At 42.0% G+C, this 21,451-nt stretch overlaps 1 protein-coding gene across 4 annotated transcripts in view; it reads right to left on the minus strand.

Moving 5' to 3' along the window:
• Positions 1–17,754, minus strand: part of SLC22A15 (solute carrier family 22 member 15) — an 88,596-nt gene extending 70,842 nt beyond the window's left edge. For 2 of the 4 annotated variants that reach the window (XR_004260228.1, XR_004260229.1), the window contains exons 1-2: positions 17,543–17,710; positions 2,118–2,330 (exon numbers count right to left, since the gene is read on the minus strand). Coding sequence is in view for 2 of the 4 variants with exons in the window: in XM_032249632.1 (XP_032105523.1) it covers positions 2,118–2,330; positions 17,543–17,629 (300 nt within the window). In the remaining 2 variants the exon portion in view is untranslated. Of the gene's footprint in view, positions 1–2,117; positions 2,331–17,542 lie in introns of all 4 variants that reach the window. The other 2 variants (XM_032249632.1, XM_032249633.1) reach the window with 2 other exon arrangements.
• Between the last annotated feature and the right edge of the window lie 3,697 nt (positions 17,755–21,451).

Below are 21,451 nucleotides of genomic sequence, written 5' to 3' on the forward strand. Positions count from 1 at the left end.
AAGTGCAGAGTGGGGCTGGAAAAGTACACCTGGACCAAGCTATGAAGTGTGAGGGGTCCTGAACATAACTCATAGGGTCTTTACTGTGTTCTGTGTGCAGTGGGAGAATCACTGGAGTTTTCTAACTGAGGAGTAACATCAGGAATTGCAGTCAGAAATACTGCTTTGGTCACTCAAAAAGTTAGGACAGGGGCATTCCTTGGGAGATTCCTATAAAAAAGGCCAAGAAAACATCACCCTTGGCATGTCTCCTCTTTTTAGTATGCCTCATTCAAAGCAGGATTATCCAAATAGTCAACAACAGGTAAGGCTGGGTGGGCCATGGTGCAGACACATATACATACACATACACATACACATACACACACAATCTCTTACACACTCACAGACACATGAGAGTGGCTTCCGGGGGGGAATGGTCAAGGGATTTTGGGAGAGCTAACTAGCATGGCAACAAGAACTGAGAGCTGGCAAGGGTCCCAGAGGCCCCTGTTGTAGTGGGCATTTACCCCATTAAATGGGTCATAGGGTCCCAGGATGAGGCCAGGCTGTCAATAGATAAATGGGCAGCTTAAGGGGAGCAGGCAGGCAAAGGAGACGAGTATTTCTACATTTTAACAACGAGCACCAGTACCTTCCAGCTGAGCGTGAGACCTGACCCCCATCCAGGGTTTCTCTTCACCAGACCATCCACCCTCAGGTTCTTTAACTCTGGCTGACTCAGAAGGACCAGAAACTTCTCTCTGGCCAGCAAAGCCCCCCTTAAAAGTAAGGCTTCCTGACCATACTAGGTGACACTGTCTGTGTTTTACATTGTACAGTCCAGGTGCCCCATGTGGTTTACACACAGGACTGGACTTAAAAATGAACTATGAGCCAGGCGCTGTGGCTCACACCTGTAATCCCAGCACTTTGGGGGGCCAAGGTGGGCAGACCATCTGAGGTCAGGAGTTCAAGAGCAGCCTGGTCAACATGGTGAAGCCCCTTCTCTACTAAAACTATAAAAAAAGTAGCCAGGCCTATAATCCCAGCTACTTGGGAGGCTGAGGCAGAAGAATCACTTGAACCTGGGAGGCGGAGGTTGCAACGAGCTGAGACTGCACCACTGCACTCCAGCCTGGGGAACAAAGCAAGACCCCATCTCGAAAAAAGAAAAAAATGAACTATGGATGCTATATAAGAATCATTACATTTCTCTCTTTTTGTTAATTTTTGCATAGTAATAAAGAGAGATTAAAGTTTAATTCACTTTTTTTCCCTTTTTTTTTTAAAAATTACACTTTAAGTTCTAGGGTACATGTGCAGATCGTGCAAGATTGTTACATAGGTATACACATGCCATGGTGGTTTGCTGCATCCATCCCCCCATCACCTACATTAGGTATTTCTCCTAATGTTATCCCTTCCCAATCCCTCCCCTAGCCTCCCCAACCCCACAACAGGCCTCAGTGTGTGATGTTCCCCTCCCTGTGTCCTTGGGTTCTTATTTTTCAACACCCACTTATGAGTGAGAACATGTGGTGTTTGATTTAAAAGGACACCATCATCAACATATGGTTCTTTTGGAGTTTGTATCTCATTTCATCTAACTAGTTTGGAAAGATTCATGCTTCTCCCATGTGTAGTAAGACGGAAAAAGAATGTGTTTTCATAGAATATTCTCCGTTGATATATTAAAACTTTTTTTTTTTTCTTTTTTGAGACGGAGTTTCACTCATGTTACCCAGGCTGGAGTGCAATGGCGCGATCTCGGCTCACCGCAACCTCCGCCTCCCGGGTTCAGGCAATTCTCCTACCTCAGCCTCCTGAGTAGCTGGGATTACAGGCACGCGCCACCATGCCCAGCTAATTTTTTGTATTTTTAGTAGAGACGGGGTTTCACCATGTTGACCAGGATGGTCTCGATCTCTTGACCTCGTGATCCACCCACCTCGGCCTCCCACAGTGCTGGGATTACAGGCTTGAGCCACCGCACCCGGCCTTATTAAAACTTTTAACTTTTAAATTTACTAGAAAATGATTTGAAAATGTGGCTGATATTTTAAATCAGCAAGACAAAAAGAGTAGCTCCATCTGGACAAAGAGAGACATTAGTGATTGGGGCAGCCTGGTGTTACCTCTGAGGCGATGGAGGTGAAGCTGCTGCTGAAATGCACGTGCTTATGGATCTCACTGCCGTTGGCTGTCAGGAGCCAGTCCCCAAAGGCCTGGTCTTCACCAGCTGACTGGTTGCCGTGGCTCTGATTTGGCAGGAGCTCTGCCAGGTCCCAGTGGTATGATGGTGTGGCCCCAACCAGTGCAATGAGGATGGCCTCCGTGGCTACGTAAAGCTGAAAGAGCAAACACACAGAACCAAACACTGCAGACATTTGCCATCAACGTTGAAGACACTTAACAGGCTTGCACACCTCTAAAAATCAGTTCCTGCTTTTGTATTTTTATGAGCTACAGATATAAGCCACATTAGAAACAAAGGAGATAAACATTAAAAGAACCTTTGTGATCTAACATGAATAGAATCATCAGCAATCCCATCTGTAAAACACTTTATACTTTTACAGAGGGTTTTCTTTCTTTGAGATATTTCTGATGCTAAAGACACTGCTCTTATGGTTATATGGTTCAAAAGCAGAAGGGTAGGAAAGACATTATTTGCTCCGATTTAAAAGACTAACATTCCAGCTATTATCTCTTCAACATTGTATCTTCAGATCAGATAAGTGTTCACTAGGGGGCTGGGAATATCTTGGCCTTGGATTTATGATCTAAACAAGAGACTTTCTGCAGTATAATTGTCTCACAAAACAATATATATTATATTGTTTTATTAAAGCAGGTAAGCATAATATATCCTTGAGTAGGCACTATTTTAAAATATGATATACAGCTTATAGTAAAATTTTAAGAAATTCAAAGTCCCAGCTATAGATATTCATTTTGCAATGTTGAGTTATACTTAGCCCTGGTTTGATCTAACCATAGCTGTCCCCCTACAAAGAAAATATATTTCACGCATTCATTCAAGAAATCTTTATTAAACATATATGCCGGCCGGGCGCGGTGGCTCAAGCCTGTAATCCCAGCACTTTGGGAGGCCGAGGCGGGTGGATCACGAGGTCAAGAGATCGAGACCATCCTGGTCAACATGGTGAAACCCCGTCTCTACTAAAAATACAAAAAATCAGCTGGGCATGGTGGTGCGTGCCTGTAGTCCCAGCTACTCAGGAGGCTGAGGCAGGAGAATTGCCTGAACCCAGGAGGCGGAGGTTGCGGTGAGCCGAGATCGCGCCATTGCACTCCAGCCTGGGTAACGAGAGCGAAACTCCGTCTCAAAAAAAAAAAAAAAAAAAACATATATGCCATTTGTCAGTGATTGTTCTGGGCTTTATAGCTACTTGAAATTGGGTTTATAAGTGAAGCCCTATTGCAATCTTTTTATGCTATAGATTTCCAGTATTAACTCCCATTTTTGGATGATTATTTCAAGCTTAAAATTTATTAAGAAAATGCATAGTCTGCTCCAGAGGACAATCTAAAGAAACTATCCCTATTAACTTAGCACTTGATGTCTTAAAATACCTTTAATCAACACTCCTACAATCCCAGCACTTTGGGAGGCAGAGGCAGGCAGATCATTTGAGGTCAGGAGATCAAGACCAGCCTGGCCAAGATGGTGAAATGCCATCTCTACTAAAAATACAAAAATTTCCCGAGTGTGGTGGTAGGCCTGTAATCCCAGCTACTTGGGAGGCTGAGGCAGGGGAATTGTTTGGACCCAGGAGATAGAAGTTGCAGTGAGCCGAGACTGCACCACTGTACCCCAGACTGGGTGGGCGACAGTGAGACTGTCTCAAAAAATAAAATAAATAAAAAATTTTAAAAACCTCTAAACAGAATAGGTAGTTTAAAAACTACAAAGTGTACGATTTCTCTACAGCATAGTGCAATAAGCCCACTTGATGTATGAGTTGACTAAGGCATAAAAAGGTGAAGAGGCTTGCCAACAGTTTATTTGCATTTGGCAGAGAACTCCCAGCCTGGGTCTACTTCTGAGTCATTCTGTAGGGGCATATTCAGCTATTAAATGGATAAGCTAAAGAGCCAGAGACAGAGTAATTTATGACCAGTAGATGATGGAATCACTGTCAAGGAAAGAGAAAAGGAGTCATGACATGGTATGTGTCATAACAGAAGCTAATATAAAACCCAGATGTGCCAGACGCAGTGGCTCACACCTGTAATCCCAGCACTTAGGGAAGCTGAGGCGGGCAGATCATCTGAGATTAGTAGTTCGAGACCAGCCTCGCCAACATGGTGAAACCCCATCTCTACTAAAAATACAAAAATTAGTTGGGCAGGGTGGCAGGCACCTGTAATCCCAACTACTTGGGAGGCTGAGGCAGGAGAATCGCTTGAACCCAAGAAGGAGGCAGAGGTTGCAGTGAGCTGAGAGTGCACCATTGCCCTCCAGCCTGGGAGACAGAGTGAGACTCTGTATCCACAAACAAAACCAAAACAAACAAAAAAACCCAGATGTGATGTTTCCATTCTGGGTAAGGCTTAGAGGATCTAAGGCATTCTCAATCTACTTTGAGTCCTTCGACAGTGGGCCTCTCTAGAGAGGTACAAAGCTGCCATGGGTCAGGATGCTTTACGTTGTACATTGCAAGGGAAAGCAAGTTCCTAGACTTTATGTTTCCTGTCTCCTATTTGCATACTACTAGAGAAGTGTTCAAATAGGAGGCAATCAGCTTATAAAAATAAAAGCCTTAATAATTACAGGAACAGATAGATTACATATTTAGCAGCAGCTATAATTACAAAGCCACTTACACCCATTTAGTAACTGCCCCTGCTGATTATAATCTGCAGAAATTTAACTGATGGGTATAAAGTAATAAAAAGCATGGGGCAAGGGAACTCAGGAGGAGAGGACTCAAAACAGATGTTCTAATGAATGTACGGCCTTCAATTAGGCAAAGCAAACTAGTCATGTTTTCTATGTGTACTCTTTCCTATCTTTGTTCATACCATTCGCTTCACCTGGAAGGCACTTTCTCCTGCTGCAAATGTTTGAGTTTTTTCCATCCTCCAAAATGCAACTCAGATATCACTTCCTCCACGAAGGCTTCCTTACTGTCTTGCTTGTGTCTCCAACCCCTCCAGAAGTCCTCTCCTGTTACTTGCAGCTCACTCCTAAAGTTCCATCATCTAGACCTTTGAGAGCATGCACCATTTTCTTTTTTTCTTTTCTTTTTTTTTTTTTTTTTTTTTTTGAGACAGCGTCTTGCTCTACTGCCAGGCTGGAGTGCAGTGGCGCTATCTTGGCTCACTGCAACCTCCACTTCCTGGGTTCAAGCGATTCTCCTGCCACAGCCTCCCGAGTAGCTGGGATTACAGGTGTTCACCATCACACTCATCTAATGTTTGTATTTTTAGTAGAGATTGGGTTTCACCATGTTAGCCAGGATAGTCTCGATCTCTTGACCTTGTGATCCACCCCCACCTCAGCTTCCCAAAGTGCTGGGATTACAGGTGTGAGCCACCACACCAGCTTGCATGCACCATTTTCTTCACTGTATTATATTTATGTATCTGCTGATCTTATTTTGCTCTATTGAAATAGATTCTCCTTAAAGCCAGGATCTATGTCTGAGTCACCTTTGGGCTTCCAAAGCAAATAACCCCAGGGCCTACACACTCGGCAAGTAAATGAATAAATGACCAGGACGGAATACCAGTAATAGCACATGCCTCTGTAACGTTAACTACGTACCAGGCACTATTCAAAGTTTCTTTTGAATATGTGTTAACATATCATATATATATATATATATGCACACACACATATATATATATACACACATATATATATGTATACATATATATATACACACACATATATATATGTATACATATATATACACACATATATATATATGTATACATATATATATATGTATACATTTTTATGTCCTTTTTTGATACACAGCATTCCTCTGGCTTCCCATGCGGGAGTGCTTAGTATTAACTAGCCATGGGGATGCATAACCTAAACACAGAATATGGGGTGGTTCTCTTTGGTTTGCCATCTTTGGCTGTGACAAATTCATACAGCTCACATCCTATTCCTTTCCCCCAGAAAACAAAAATATTCTCTCATTCTTCTCTCCACTATTACTTATAACTACCATGCACACTTTCACCTACATATTTTTGCCTAATAAAACTGCACCCATCAGCAGATGGGCCTTTAGCCACAATAAACCAACCACCATCCATTGTCTACCAGAGTGGGAATAACAACATCTCAAATACGTCATTATCTTCTCTAGCTCTACCTCTAGGGAAGGAGAACAAGTGCCACAGATGGCTGGATTTTTTTCTCCCTTTCAATGTAATTATAATTAGAAAAATGACTAAAATGCACTAGGCGACTGAAATTTTTAAAGTTTCAAGAAGTGAAGGTTTTTAAAGTAATTTTATATTAACACCATTATGAGCTCTTATAATACTTCTCAGGAAACCCAAAAAGTCTCCTATAAATTATCTCATCACAATACCTTGTGCTGTGAATTCATGCTTAAATACGATGTTTATTTTCTAAGTAGGAAAAATGAGGTAGAGAACGATTAAGTAAATTGTTCAATCTTATGTACAACACTAATTGCAAAACCAGGATGAGAATGAGAACCACTTAACTTTGCGGTCAGAGCTTTTTTCAGAGAAAATAAATGGAGGGGGGATATCAACGATAATTTTACTGTTGCCATTATCTTTGGTTTTTTATGCATTTAGTACTCAGTTACCTAACTGACTCCATCAAAACATTACATAAGCAAGACCATAATCATGAAGACAGGATTATATGCCCAGTGTCCAGCACAAAGTAAATATCCAGTAAGTATTTGTTGGCTGACTAACACTAGCTATTTTTTGTGTGTAAAATTTGAGACACAGTAACACACCCAGAGTAACTAGTGCCTCTAAACACTGTTTCTTCCCCATTCTAATCTATCCACATTACGACAAAAGATGAATCGCCCTGAAACTCCTCATGAAACTCTTCCGGTCAAAACATATTAATGGATAAATGATAAGGTTCCCAGCATTCCAGATCCTCCACCACATGGTCCAGGTGCTAACTAATCTGCATTCAAGCTTCCTCTACCAGCCTATTCAATTCCCCAAACATGACTTATTCATTGTGTGGTGTGAAAGCAGTGGAATCTGTTACCTGAGTCTGAACCTCAGCTCTAATTAAACCTGGAGCAAATCCAAATCTAAGTTTCATTTTCTTCCAGTTAAGACTGCCCACTATATTGCACTGGGCATATAATCCTGTCTTCATGATTATGGTCTTGCTTATATAATGTTTTGATGGAGTCAGTTAGGTAACTGAGTACTAAACTGAGTACATCTTTATCTAAGTCATTCGTATCTAAATAACCTACCTTCAGTGTCAAGTGGGATTCTTCCATAGTCAACAGTGAATTGCACAGCACTGTACAAATAGTATATATTAGTGCTTCCCAAATTTAATGTGACTCCCTAAATCTGGGGTGGGGCTGAGTCTGCATTTCTAAGAAGCTGCAACAACAAACAACCACACTCTGTGTAGCAAGGTCATAAGTTATCACCTCTTCCACGCTTCTTTCAATTTTGTGTTTTTCTACCTGAAATGACCTTCCCATTTCTCCCTAAACCCAAGCTTCAGAGTTCAGCTCAAGCTCAGTCTCTCTGAAGACTTCAACAAATCACTCTAGACCATGTCATCTCCTTTCTTAACTTCCAAAGCATTAGTTGGCTGTATTATTTACTGGGGAAATATTGTTTTGCATCATTATATAATGTGCAGATATAGTTCAACTCTAATCTTCAATGATTTGCATCTCCTGAAGGAAAGAAACCCTAACTTATATTTCTATTTCCCTCTAAAGAACCCAACACACTGCTGTATATATGAGTCTATCATACATCTATATGAAATATATATATAGTCTATCAAATATATTTTTTAAATTAACTCCTTGCATAATGGTGTAACAACAACCAAAAAAAAAAAAAAGATGAAAAAAGACCAGTTAATCTGTTACCTAATTTTTGTTCCAGTCACTAGTTAAGACAAGGTTAGGTGCAGTGGCTCATGCCTATAATCCCAGCACTTTAAGGGGTCAAGGCAGAGTGGGAATAACAACATCTTGAACTCTCAGGAGTTCAAGACCATCCTGGGCAACATAGTGAGACTCCATCTCTACTTAAAAATAAGTTTTTTAAAAATTCTCGACAAATTATTTAATTTGCATCTGTTTCTCTCTCTTTTTCAAGTAAAATGATAATACCGCTAACTGATCATCCCTTCTTCTTCAATGGTTTAATATTTTAAAAAAATTGTAACAAGCACCAAAACTCTTCAACACATTGGATTACACACCTCAGATGATAAAATGAATAAAAAATAGTCCTTTCCTTCAATACACATACATTCAAGTGAGGACAACAAATAGTCTTATGTCATAGATCACTTAATAACTGGGATATGTTCTCAGAAATGTGTCATTAGGCAATTCCATCATTGTACAAATGTTAGAGAGTAAACTTACACAAACCTAGATCTATAACCTATCACACACCTAGGGTATATGGCATAGCTTATTGCTCCTAGGCTATATATCTGGTAAGGCATGTTACTATACTGAATACTGTTGGCAACTACAACATAATGGTAAGTATTTGTATTTCTAAACATACCTAAGATAGGAAAAATACAGTAAAAGATTTTTTAAATGGTCCACCTGTATAGGACACTTACCATGAGTGGAGCCTGAGGGACTGGAAGTTGCCCTGTATGAATCAGTGAATGGGCAGTGAATGGATGTGAAGGCTTAGGATGCTGCTGTAGACTTCATAAACAAATACAATTAGGCTACACTGAATTTATTTTTAAAACTATTTCTTCAATAATAAACTTACTATAATGTTTTTACAGTTTAAACTTAAAAATTTTTAACTTTTTGACTCTTTTATAGCAACACAGCTCAAAACACAAACACATTTTATCGCTGTACAAAAATAGTTTCTTTCTTTATGTCCTTATTCTATAAGCTTTTTTCTGTTTTAAATTTTTTGAACTTATTTGTTAAAACCTAAGACAGACACACACACATTAGCCTAGACCTACATAGGGTCAGGATCAATACCACTATCTCTACCTCCATATCTCTTCCCAATGGGAGGTCTTCAGGAAAACAACATCCTGAAGACATGGAGCCCTCGTCTTCTATCACACCATACCTTCTTCTGGACTGTCTCCCGAAGAACCTCCCTGAGGCCGGTTTACAGTTAACTTTTTTTTTTGTAAGTAGGAGTACACTCTAAAATAACAATTAAAAATATAGCATAGCAAATACTAGGCGACAGGAATTTTTCAACTCCATGATGATCTTATGGGCCCAGTGTTGCATACGCAGTCATTGACAGAAACGTCGTTATATGGAGCATGACTGTATATCCAAAGCTATAAATACAAAGCAGACTGTGATGAATGTTATATTAGCCATAGTGGGAATGAAGTTCATGAGAGCACAAAGAAAGGGGATGTGAATTCCACCTAGGAGAAACAGGAAAAGGCTGTTAATGTGATACTTGAGCAGGCAGTAAAGGCTATTAAAGAGTTAATGAAAACAAAACTCAGGAAAACAAATGATTTGGTAAAAGCAATAGCCCGATCACAGTCAGGAAAGTAAAGAATATATCTTTACATATCTGGGAAGAATTATATGGCTAGCTCAGCTTTCCCCAAACTTCAGTCATCTGAGTACCCCTTGCAAGTTTTCACATGCCCATTTTCTGTTTGCTATTATTTACTCAATAGTCTTCTTTAAAATCAATTCAAATGTTTTAATTTCAGAAAACTAACACAAAAATAGAATTTTATATCAATACAGATATCACTGCCAGGTGGAGCTATAACAATAAGCACAATGTTAGAATGCCAAGTGTTTGCTAGTATGTTTTTATTTAAGGTGGGCCACAAGAGATATTTTCAGGCTATATTTGGGAGAAGGGTGAAAGTGAAGAAGTAGCTGTTTTTGCTTTTTATGCCCAGGTTGGGGCAGTTGCCTTTGTGCCTCACATAGCTTGCCACTTACACGCTGGTCCACCTCGTTGGCGTGGCACAGCCTCAAGGCTGCAACCACTCCACCTTCCTGTGGATCTTCCTTTAGCGGCTCTGACTCCTTGCCCGGGTACATGTTTAATTCTATGATGAAAGGCAGCCACTTCATCAAGTTTGGAGGCAGGGAGAATGACACAAATTCTAGTCACTTTTTATGAGCTCCAGATCATATCTTCCCTTCTCAACTGCCTGCTCTGCAGAAGTCAAGCTTCAGCTTCACACACAAAGACAACAGCCTTATGGGGACTACTGAACCAGATCCCAAACCAGTATACAGTCAAATCTCCATAATGAATGATTCATCAATTATACATATATAATCCTACACACACAACCTCCATCCTAGGGGTCCTGCTTCTCCGCCTGAACTATGACTGATACAACATTAAACAAATATGGCAAAATATCTGCATTTATTAAATCTGGAAGTACATGTGTGTTTATGATATTACTCTCTGTATTTTTCCATCTGAACTGTCTCATAATTTTAAAAAAAGTTTTAAAAGAAAATGAACAATACAATAAAACAGAATAATGTCAAGTTCCAACTACGTAATGTTTTGTACTAAAGCCTGAAGCTCTGCTAATTCTTTCATTCTAGCTCATTCCCTTTGTTAAAACAGAAATATTTGAAACTGTTTTTAGAAGTGCTAACACCAAATGAGACGTTCTCCTTAGATAAATAGGACTAAAGAAGGCTCGAAAAGGGAATAACTAACTCTCTCACTGAATTAAGAGTTAATGCTATTTAATACAATTTCCATATACCACCTAAATCTACCATGCAGGCTATTCTGCAGAGAATGCAAAAAGAGATAGGATTAGAAATAATTGATGGAGTAAAATAGAATCAAAAACAAATGTAAAAAGATATTCCTAAAAAGAGGGCAGAAACAGGTCTTCCTTTTGGACATGTGCCCTGAACAGAGAAGGTATTTAAGATAGATGAGGATGAAAACAAATTTTGAAGTAAAAGGAAAGGATGTTTAGAAAATTTACACCAAGTAACCTCTATTTTATCCATGAAGTTGGAACAAAAAGCATCTAGGTAGAACGAGATGAATAGTCAGGGGAAGTCTGGGCTTGAGAAGAGTGATAAACAATCAACTGGCAAGAAGAAAAGGTCAGAACGGAAGAATGAACCAATACCATGGGCTGTGTGGGTTTGTGAACTGGAAAAAGAGTAAACACAACATATGCAACACAAGAGAAGTGAATAGCAAATTACGGCATAGCCATGTGTTGAAATATCATGCTACAGCCATTAAAAAATATGGAGTTCTTCTTTCATGTGCATAACAAGGCATTCACAACATTACTGAGAGGCAAAATCCAGTTATGACACACATTTCTGTTAAAAAAAAGATGGATATACAATATTTATATAATAAAGAGTCTGGAAAGCTATACACCAAAATGTGAGCATGCTTTACTTTCGGATAGTAGAAGCACGAGTGATTTTTATTAATTTCTATATTTTTTCTTTTTTTTACAATCACCATATGCCATTTGTTGAGTACTACATGATGTCCCTTGAAAGCAGACAACAGTTCGTGTGAGTGTTTGGTCAAAGAAGTCAGAAAGGAGAGTCCCGAGCTGCGCTTATCTTCGGATTTGATAGTCTTTTTCTTCTAAGGCAGCCTCTAACTGTGGTGATGAACCAAGGTGGTATTCTGAAACCTAAGGTCAACACTGACACAAGGCCAATTAATTGTTGGGCACTGGGAAACTTTGAGAAATCCTAAACTTGCAAAACAAATTAAACTTTCATGGTCCAGCCATTTCCAAGCACACAGTAGAGACTGAGGGGTGATTTGCCTAATAACAATTACCTAATAATGCCCTCTCACAGCAGATTACCACGGCAATCAAGCCTAGTTCTTTCTGCCATATTCACATTGCCTGTCTTCATGACTCCAATGACTTTTTTTTTGGTGCTGTCTTGGAAGATAATATCTTCACTGTCAAGGCACAAGCAAAACAGCCATGGGTGGCCTTAGCAGGCATTTGGCTGGGGATTTGTGTGCTGCAGAGGCATCAGGCTAGTTGCTTTCCATAGAATGTCCTAATTCTTGAGATGTCCAGGCCTAAAGGAGCTCCTTAACCCTTCTGGAGGGCTCCTGTATCTCTCCAGCCTTTGTGGATGAAAATCTGTCTGATAAATCTGCAACTTTATCTCCTTTACACTAGGGGGCAATGTCTGTCAATGGACAATAACAGCTTTCCGGAGGTGTGGGGGTCCGTGTGGCTTTGGTTTCTTTGACTCAACCACTGTGTTTGTCTCTTTGTCCCACCCACCTAAACTGGTGAAAGGCAAAAGTTCCCAGATCACCATAAACCCTCAGAAGACCCAACCTCCAGGCCCAACTGTCTGAGGGCTCACAGAACTAAAATTGGACAGTAGGAGTGGGATAAAACTTGCTCAAACTGGCAGAGAGCCTTGGTAGATGTTTTGAAGTCATAAGGGAGTCTTACTAAGACCACAGGTTCTCTCACGGCTGAAGCCTCCGTGGTGGTGAGAATACTCTGGGGATGACAGCTAGTCTTTATAACTGTAATACAACAAAGGCTTCACTAATGCTTACGGTGTGTACTTCATCACCTGCTTATGCCAGGGAGGTTAGAAGAACCAGCTACGACCTCAGCCATAGCTCATTATACGAGTCTTCCTAAGAATTTCTTGTGGAAGGAGGAACACGGTGCCATATACAAGCAGATAGGGGAGGTAGGTTGTGATAGCATTCTACATGAAGTTTAACAAAATAGCCTGAATAAAACTCACTCTACCCCATCCTCCTGTGTTTAAAGGACCACAATTCACAGCCATAATTGACCCAAGAAATATTGATTTTAAAAAATAAACTATTATTCTCATAGAGCAAACTGTAGTATTCTCTCCTAGATACACAGTTTCTTCTCTTTACCATTATTTTTACTTAAAAATATTTACTATGGAAAAGCGAAACAAAGATTCATGAAACAGCTATCACAATTAACAAATGATAACAGATGCAATCTCTTTTGTACCCTCGCCCCAAGCTCACCCCTTCCCTTCCTTCCCAAGAGGCAACCAACCTCATGAATAGGGTGTGGCCCTTTCTACTCCATGTTCTTATATTTCTACACTGTTTATGTATTTTTGTAAAACAAATATAGTATTGGTTTGTGTGTTTTTAAATTTTGTATTAAGAATATGTGTCACATAGTATATATTGATCTGCTTTTTTTTCACTTAACATTGTGTTTTAGAAATTCCTCCATATAGTCGTATACAGATCTAGTTCATTTATTTCAGATGTTGTACTCTGTTAACTTTATACCACATCTTATCCAGTCCTGTTTTGAAAGTCAGGTGGTTCTAACTTTTGTTATAATAGACAGTGTTGCAGTAAACAACTTATACATACCTCCCTATGCACTGTTCAAGCGATAACGTAGGATGTGTACCTAGGAGTTTAATGCCAGGTTTTAATTCTACTAGATGGTGCCAAATTGTTATCAAAATGGGGTAGTTTTTATTTCCCCTCATTTCATCAGACTTGTACTGTTAGATTGTTTAATGTTTGCTAATAGAGTAAGCATAAAATATTCCCTAGTCATTTAATATGCCTGTCCCAGATGACCACTGAAGTTAAAACATCTTTTCATGTGTTGACTATCATAGTTTCCTCTTCTGCAATCACATCACTCCACTTTCTAAAATGCCATGAAAAGCTATTTATTGCATGGATAATATAACGCACTGGTCATTCCAAGATCTAAAAAATAAGGTTATTAAGAGTTTATAGCCGGGCACGGTGGCTCAAGCCTGTAATCCCAGCACTTTGGGAGGCCGAGGCAGGAGGATCACGAGGTCAGCAGATCGAGACCATCCTGGTCAACATGGTGAAACCCCATCTCTACTAAAAATACAAAACATTAGCTGGGCATGGTGGCGCGTGCCTGTAATCCCAGCTACTCAGGAGGTTGAGGCAGGAGAATTGCCTGAACCCAGGAGGTGGAGGTTGCAGTGAGCCGAGATCGCGCCATTGTACTCCAGCCTGGGTAACAAGAGTGAAGCTCCATCTCAAAAAAAAAAAAAAAAAAAAAAGAGTTTATATAAAGATAATACCTTCCCGAACATCAGAATCTAAGATGAGATTCATAGCACAGCTTCACAATTTTGTTGGTGAATGCTTGTTTTAGATTATATGTTCCTGATAGTTAACGGATGTTTTAAAATCTGTGCCAATTACACTACAAAGTATGATTCATGATTCTGAGGAAAATGACAAAGCAGGAGCCTCTGGCTTAGAACAAAGAAATAAGGTCCATTTTCATTTTATGTCTAAAAGAATCAAGAAACATTGAATTGTATTCCAACCTTCCACCTCCAGAGAGCCTAGACAACAAGCAAACACATACACAAACACAAAATAGTGATGATGGCAGCAACTCAGAATCACCATCAGAAGAGAAAGAGTATTACGCTAAATAGAATTACTCCTACTTAAATACCACAGATAGCTCTGATCCTAGGGAGAGCAAGTATATTTTGACAGTCAGAATGTTTCTAACTATAAAGCTTATTGCTTATGCATAAGTCAACCATTTTTACATAGGCAATCTTTTTCCCTTCGCTTTTTGTTTATGTACATTAATACCACATGTCACCATTATCAGGGCATTTGCATCTTATGCCGAGGAGAAATCCGTAAAATCTGCATCTATTCTTTAGTTATCTCAAAGTTGAATGCTACGGAGATTCCAAAAATTGCATTTGCAAGGAGTATGAAGGCAAGTCTCCCAGCCAAAGGACACTGAATAGTGAGGTAACTTTCGATGATTTACATGATGGTACCAATAATTCAAGAAAACAGCTAACCAAAAACCCTTTAGAATTGGCTTTGGTATGTGCTTTTGTCCTCTCAGTTTGAACTTGGGTGTGTTTGGAGTAAAGGGAAAACCATTTTTTAAAATAATAATAATAGTCCCAGAAGAAGAAAAATGTTAAAAGACCTGTAAAGTTTCCACCTCTGTCCTTCTGGTTTTGTGCCTCTCAGCTGGGGTTAATCATCATCAAATCTCAGATGGGAAGAAGGCTCCCACTGAAGCAGAGGCTCCCTCTCTCTGGCCTTGTTGCTGTGTTGTTGGTCTGCCCCTTCCTTGGGCAATGGTACAAAAACTCTTTTGATTTTAAAAACAGACAAACCTCCTTTCATTTAAGGCAACTGTATAAAAATAGCTTCTTGCTATGCTGAGGGAAGCAAAACCTTACCCCCAAGAATGATGAAATCACCTGTGATATGACTGAGCAATGGGGCTTCACAGTACTACCACTTCACAGACCAGCTGCCCTAACCCAAAATATCAAAAACAGACTTGGTAAAGAGGTCTTTGGGGATATCCACTCTCATATCCAGGATAGCTCTGGGTGGCTCTACAACCAACTGGATCATGTAACTCAACAGGGTGACTAAGTCCTCAAACACACAGCATGTGAAGGATTCATTTTTGCCTGGGCTGGGGCATCTCCTCCACTGGCGTAGACACAGCTTACCGGGCATCTCCTGGCCCACATCTACAAGAGAAACAGTCACTCATCCCCAACACTTTAAGACCTACTCCTTGTACAGCAAATACCATGAGTCAGTCAAGGTTTAGTGAACGGTCATAGGCATGGGACTGGAACTTTTTGGTAGCAAACGCTAACTAACTGGGTCAACCGTAAATAAAAGTAAGTTAGAAAAACTTAACAGGTCCTGCACCCAGAACACCGGCCTTTTTAGAACGTCACTCCACTGAAGACAAACTGACTCCAAGTTAGCGGATATTTGGCTAGGCAAATAAGAAAATGGTAACAGGAAGTAAAGGGTAGGGGTAGAGAGATGGGGAGCTGGGATTGTTCAAGAGAGGAAGTGTGCTCCTGGAATTCATGGTTGGAACAGAAAAAAGATTTTCTCAAAGAAACTGTTATAAATAAAGATCAGGCATCGTGGTTGTAATTCTATTTCCTCTGTATAATTCTATTTTCTCTGTATTAAATACTCTTTATCATTTAGCAGGAACGTTTTTTCTCCCTGAGGGAAGCTCATTTAAAGCTGAAACAGGGAGCTGAAAAGAACTTCAGAATACCACATATTCATGAGCTGAGAACTGTTCTGCTAGACAAAGAACTGACTCCATCATTTGAGCTGCTTCTGGCTGGTGATGAAATCAACGGAACTTTCAAACATTTTAATCAATAAGTCAGTCCCTACCTTCCCCCATCTTCCTGTTGAGCCACTGCCTTATGCAAAGTTTAAGCAACTTGTGGACTGGTGGCTATATCCATGACCACTCTACTTCCTGCAGAGTAACTATCATCACATGTTAACTAATTGCTTAACTGTCTGCCCGCCCCACCCGCAGCCACTAGAATGCAAGCTTTTGAGGGCAGTGACTGATTTGTCCACCATGACATCCCTATGTTCAGCACATCTTAACCCTCATTAAACGTGTTGACTGAAGGAAGGACTAAAATGGCTGGCTCACAGCAAATACTAAGAAAGGATTTGTGAATGAAATGCCTCTAGCATACTGAAAGAAGCAACTGATGTCAAATGAGCCGTTTAAGTCGGTCAGGGACTAACCCTTGCCTGGCGCAGTTAATCTGCAGTGACCTTTCGCATATGGAACCCACATTTTGAGGCTGGGATACACGTAGGTTCTGAGAATTCTTTATAATGAAGAAGTGACTCCATTTGATAACCACACATGGTAGATGGCACTATTCGGCTGACGGATGTCTCAGCCCAAGGCTGGCGCAGGGCCGAATGAGCCAGCAGAACTCAAACCAGAGGGAAATAAATGCTATGCTTTGAAAGCCCCTAGAATAGTAAGCACCCTCAAGCCCAGGAAAAGGGGCACAGGAGACCCAGCGGAGACGGAGACGATCCTAGACACAAGCTTTTGTGTGCAGGTTATCAAGACTGTGTCCTAGATTCCAAGGTGACAGTGCCACAGGTAGGGTAACATTCCTTTCGTATTTGCAGTGTGTCACAAGCAAAAGCATAAGACAGGTAACGCAATTGTGCATCCTTTGGTAAGCAGCACAGAGGCTGAGGAACCTTTAACCTCCCCCGACACGCGCCCTCCACCACTCAAGGTGGTGGGGAGGGGGGTCCGGCAGAACCCAGCAGGCTCCGAGGCGGGCCGGCGACCTTGGTGCTGCCGGCCGGGCCCAGACCACCGCGCGGCGCCTCGCCCTGCCGCACCCCGCCGCTCGCCACACCTCCGTGTTTGCCGAGCCTTGGCCTCGGGCCCCGGCGGTCTAGGGGCGGACGCGGGGCCCCGGGCCGGGCGGCCCTAGGAAGGGAAGCGGCGCTGCGGGGCCGCGGGACTTACCTGCAGCAGCACGGCCAGCAGGAAGCACAAGTACATCTGGTAGATGCCCATCTCCCCCACTGCCTGGAACGCCTCCTCTACCTCCATGGCCCGCCGCGCGCGGGAACCCCGCCGCCCCGCCGCCCGCTCCGCCGCGGCCCTCCTGCCCCGCGCCGCGCGCGAACCCTGGACGCCTGGCACCCGCTCGGACCCGCCGGGGCGGGGGCGGGGGCGGGGGCGGGAGCGCGGGGGGCGGGAGCGCGGGGGGCGGGAGCGCGGGCGGCGGGGCCGGGGCGGGTCGCGTCGGGGCGGGGCGCCTGCGCGGGCGGCGGGGCCCAAGAGGCGGATGCTGGGCGGGGAGCCGGGACCGGAGCGGGGCGACGCTGGGCGAGGGCGGGGGCGAGGGGGCGTTCGAGCTCCGGGGCTGGATACCCTGGGCCCGGGCTTCTGGGCTTCCCGTTTAAAAAAATGGTGTTTGGTGTGTATTTTGTTTTGTTTTGAGAGGGATCGCTGCCTGCGCCTTGAAGTGAGGAAAGAGGAAGTGGGCCGGGCCGTACGGCGCCGGGCCTGAGAAGAAACGCCGGACGGCGTCCGCGCGTGACCCCGGGTGCTGCCTGCAGGGGGCGCCGCAGCTGCACGGCCTCCTGGCGCCCCCAGCAGTGTCTGCGCCCTTGCGCAAACCAGTTTAATGCGGGGGCTCGGGGAGCCCTAGACCCTTCAGAGAAAAGTGCCGTGCAGCGTTTCTTTCCAGTCCTACTGCGTGCTAGCCATGGGTTAAGCACACTAGGTAAGCAAATTCTTGCAAAACCATGGGATACATTTGCTTATAGAAGTATGCACAAGGTACAAAGGAAGTGCAAAAGACGAAGGATTAATCTGTGGGGTAGGAGGTGATGGCTGCCAAGGTATTTAAAGGATAAACAGCGGTTTGTCAGGTGGAAAGTAAAAAGAAAAGCGTGGCAGGGCCAAGGGACTCTGGACACCTGTGTTAGTCCCCTCATGCCTCCACCTCTTATACTTGCTTTCTTTTTTGCTTATGTGCTGTCTTTTTTAACAGCTGCATAGTATTCCATTGTCTAGACGCTAGTATCCTTGACCTTCCAGCATCCTTCTTATGCTTCCAAAATTCTCCGTTAATTGTGTTGTCTGTTGCAGTGTATTTGGTAGCTAGGCTTTACTGATCAGCTGCTTTCTTATTTTAGCAATTAAATGAATGCTCACTGTAACTGAATATATCAGTGGGTTGGAAACTGTAAACTCTAAACTCTTAAGATTTTTTTTTCTCTCTTTTAAGGAAACGTTTTCTGTATAGGTACTATTAATAGTTAAGAAAGTTCAGCACTTTGGGAGGCCAAGGCGGGTGGATCACAAGGTCAAGAGATCGAGACCATCCTGGTCAACATGGTGAAACCCCGTCTCTACTAAAAATACAAAAAATTAGCTGGGCATGGTGGTGCGTGCCTGTAATCCCAGCTACTCAGGAGGCTGAGGCAGGAGAATTGCTTGAACCCAGGAGGCGGAGGTTGCGGTGAGCTGAGATCGTGCCATTGCACTCCAGCCTGGGTAACAAGAGTGAAACTCCGTCTCCAAAAAAAAAAAAAAAAAAAAAAAAAATAGTTAAGAAAATTTCCTTCTTTGGCTGTTTCCTAAGAATCCTCATTGTTAATAAATGCTGAAGTTTAACAAGTGATTTTTACATTTATTGACATGAATCTGATAATCAGGTATATTATGGTAATAGTATTTTTTGATATTGAACTTTACTGGAATAAATCTATTAATACTTGCTCATTATATTGCTATTTATTGCCAAATTTAATTTGCTAGTGTTTTGTCTGAGGACTTTACATCTATGATTAGCAAGCTAAGCCTATAATTTTCTTTTCTTCCTGATGTTCATGTCTGGAATTGGCGGTAAGATTTGACAGGGCTTTCATAACGTCAGTGTGAGTGTTTGGTAAAGCTCTCCTGCGACCATCTAGACTTAGCTTGTTTTGCAGGGGAGCCTCTATATTACAGATCTGTAGGTATGGGTGAAGATAGATAGATGTGTATAACTATATATATTTATATGGCTTTGTATTTCTTCCTGAACCACTTTTTTTTCTAGAAATGTTTCTATTTTATCTAGTCTAGAAATTGTTTTTGGAATAAACTTGTTCACCTTGTTCTCCTGGGGTTTTTAAAAATAAGAGTCTAGCTGTTTATGTCCTATTTTTCATTCTGAATAGAGTTCATCTTTATTTGTCCAATCTTGTCTTGCCAGAGGTTTGTCTACTTTATTATTTTTTAAAGAATCAGTTTTGTTTTGTAAATTTATTTATTTTTAATTTCATGGATCATATGAATTTTTCCTTTTTTTTTTTACTTTTGTTATTCTGTAATTCTTTTACTAGCCACATGACTTGAAAGTTTAGCTTCTTTGCTTCTAATATTTCTTTTTTTTTTTTTTTTGAGACGGAGTTTCATTCATGTTACCAGGGCGGAGTGGCAATGGCACGATCTCGGCTCACCGCAACCTCCCCCTCCTGGGTTCAGGCAATTCTCCTGCCACAGCCTCCTGAGTAGCTGGGATTACAGGCACGCGCCACCATGCCCAGCTGATTTTTTGTAGTTTTAGTAGAGACGGGGTTTCACCATGTTGGCCAGGATGGTCTCGATCTCTTGACCTCGTGATCCACCCGCCTCGGCCTCCCAAAGTGCTGGGATTACAGGCTTGAGCCACCGCGCCCGGCCTCTAATATTTCTTTTTTAGGAATAATTATATTCAGCGGGGCGTGCCAAATTACACACCTGTAATCCCACATTTTGGGAGGCCAGGCAGGTGGATCACCCTGAGGTTAGGAGTTCAAGTCCAGCTTGGCCAACTTGGTGAAACCCTGTCTCTACTAAAAATACAAAAATTAGGCGGGCGTGGTGGCTTATGCCTGTAGTCCCAGCTACTCAGGAGGCTGAGGCAGGAGAATCGCTTAAACACAGGAGGCAGAGGTTGCAGTGAGCCAAGACCGTGCCATCACACTCCAGCCTGGGCGACAGAAGCAAGACTCCGTCTCGAAAACAAATAAATAAAGTAATTATATTTAAGGCTGTACTTACTTTTCTGTAGGACTTTGCTCTATCCAACGAGTTTTGTCATGTGGCTTTTGTTGTCTTTAGTTTTCAATATTTCATGACATTGTAATTTCCTCTTTAACCAATGAGCTATTTTTAGTGCATTTTTTGTTTCCAATTAAAGATTGCTATTTTTAACCATCTTTTTAGTGTTGTTTATAAATTTATATGCTTTGTGGACAGAGATTATATTAAATCTTAGAAATTGTTTTAATTTACATATGACCTAGTATGTGATTTTTCTTATTTTTTTTTTTTTTTTTTTTGGAGTTAGTGTCTTGCTCTGTCACCCAGGCTGGAGTGCAGTGGCTTAATCACATCTCACTTCAGCCTTAACCTCCCCAGCTCAGGAAGTCCTTCCACCTCAGCCTCCCAGGTAGGTAGGACGATAGGCACACACCACCATGGCTAATTTTTTTTTTTTTTCAGATGGAGTCTCACTTTGTCACCAGGCTGGAGTGCAGTGACGTGATCTCAGCTCACTGCAACTTCTGCCGTCCAGGTTCAAGCAGTTCTCCTGCCTCAGCCTCCCGAGCAACTGGGATTACAGGTGCCCACCACCGCACCCAGCCAATTTTTGTATTTTTAGTAGAGACAGGGTTTCACCATGTTGGCCAGGATGGTCTCAATCTCTTGACCTCGTGATCTGCTTGCCTCAGCTTCCCAAAGTGCTGGGATTACAGGCATGTGCCACCATGCCTGGCTAATTTTATTTTATTTTATTTTATTTTTTTTTTTTTTGAGACGGAGTTTCGCTCTTGTTACCCAGGCTGGAGTGCAATGGCGCGATCTCGGCTCACCGCAACCTCCGCCTCCTGA

This window comes from Sapajus apella, unplaced genomic scaffold (genome assembly GCF_009761245.1).
Source record: "Sapajus apella isolate SASKATOON/1434 unplaced genomic scaffold, GSC_monkey_1.0 scaffold69, whole genome shotgun sequence".
Lineage (NCBI taxonomy): Eukaryota > Metazoa > Chordata > Mammalia > Primates > Cebidae > Sapajus > Sapajus apella.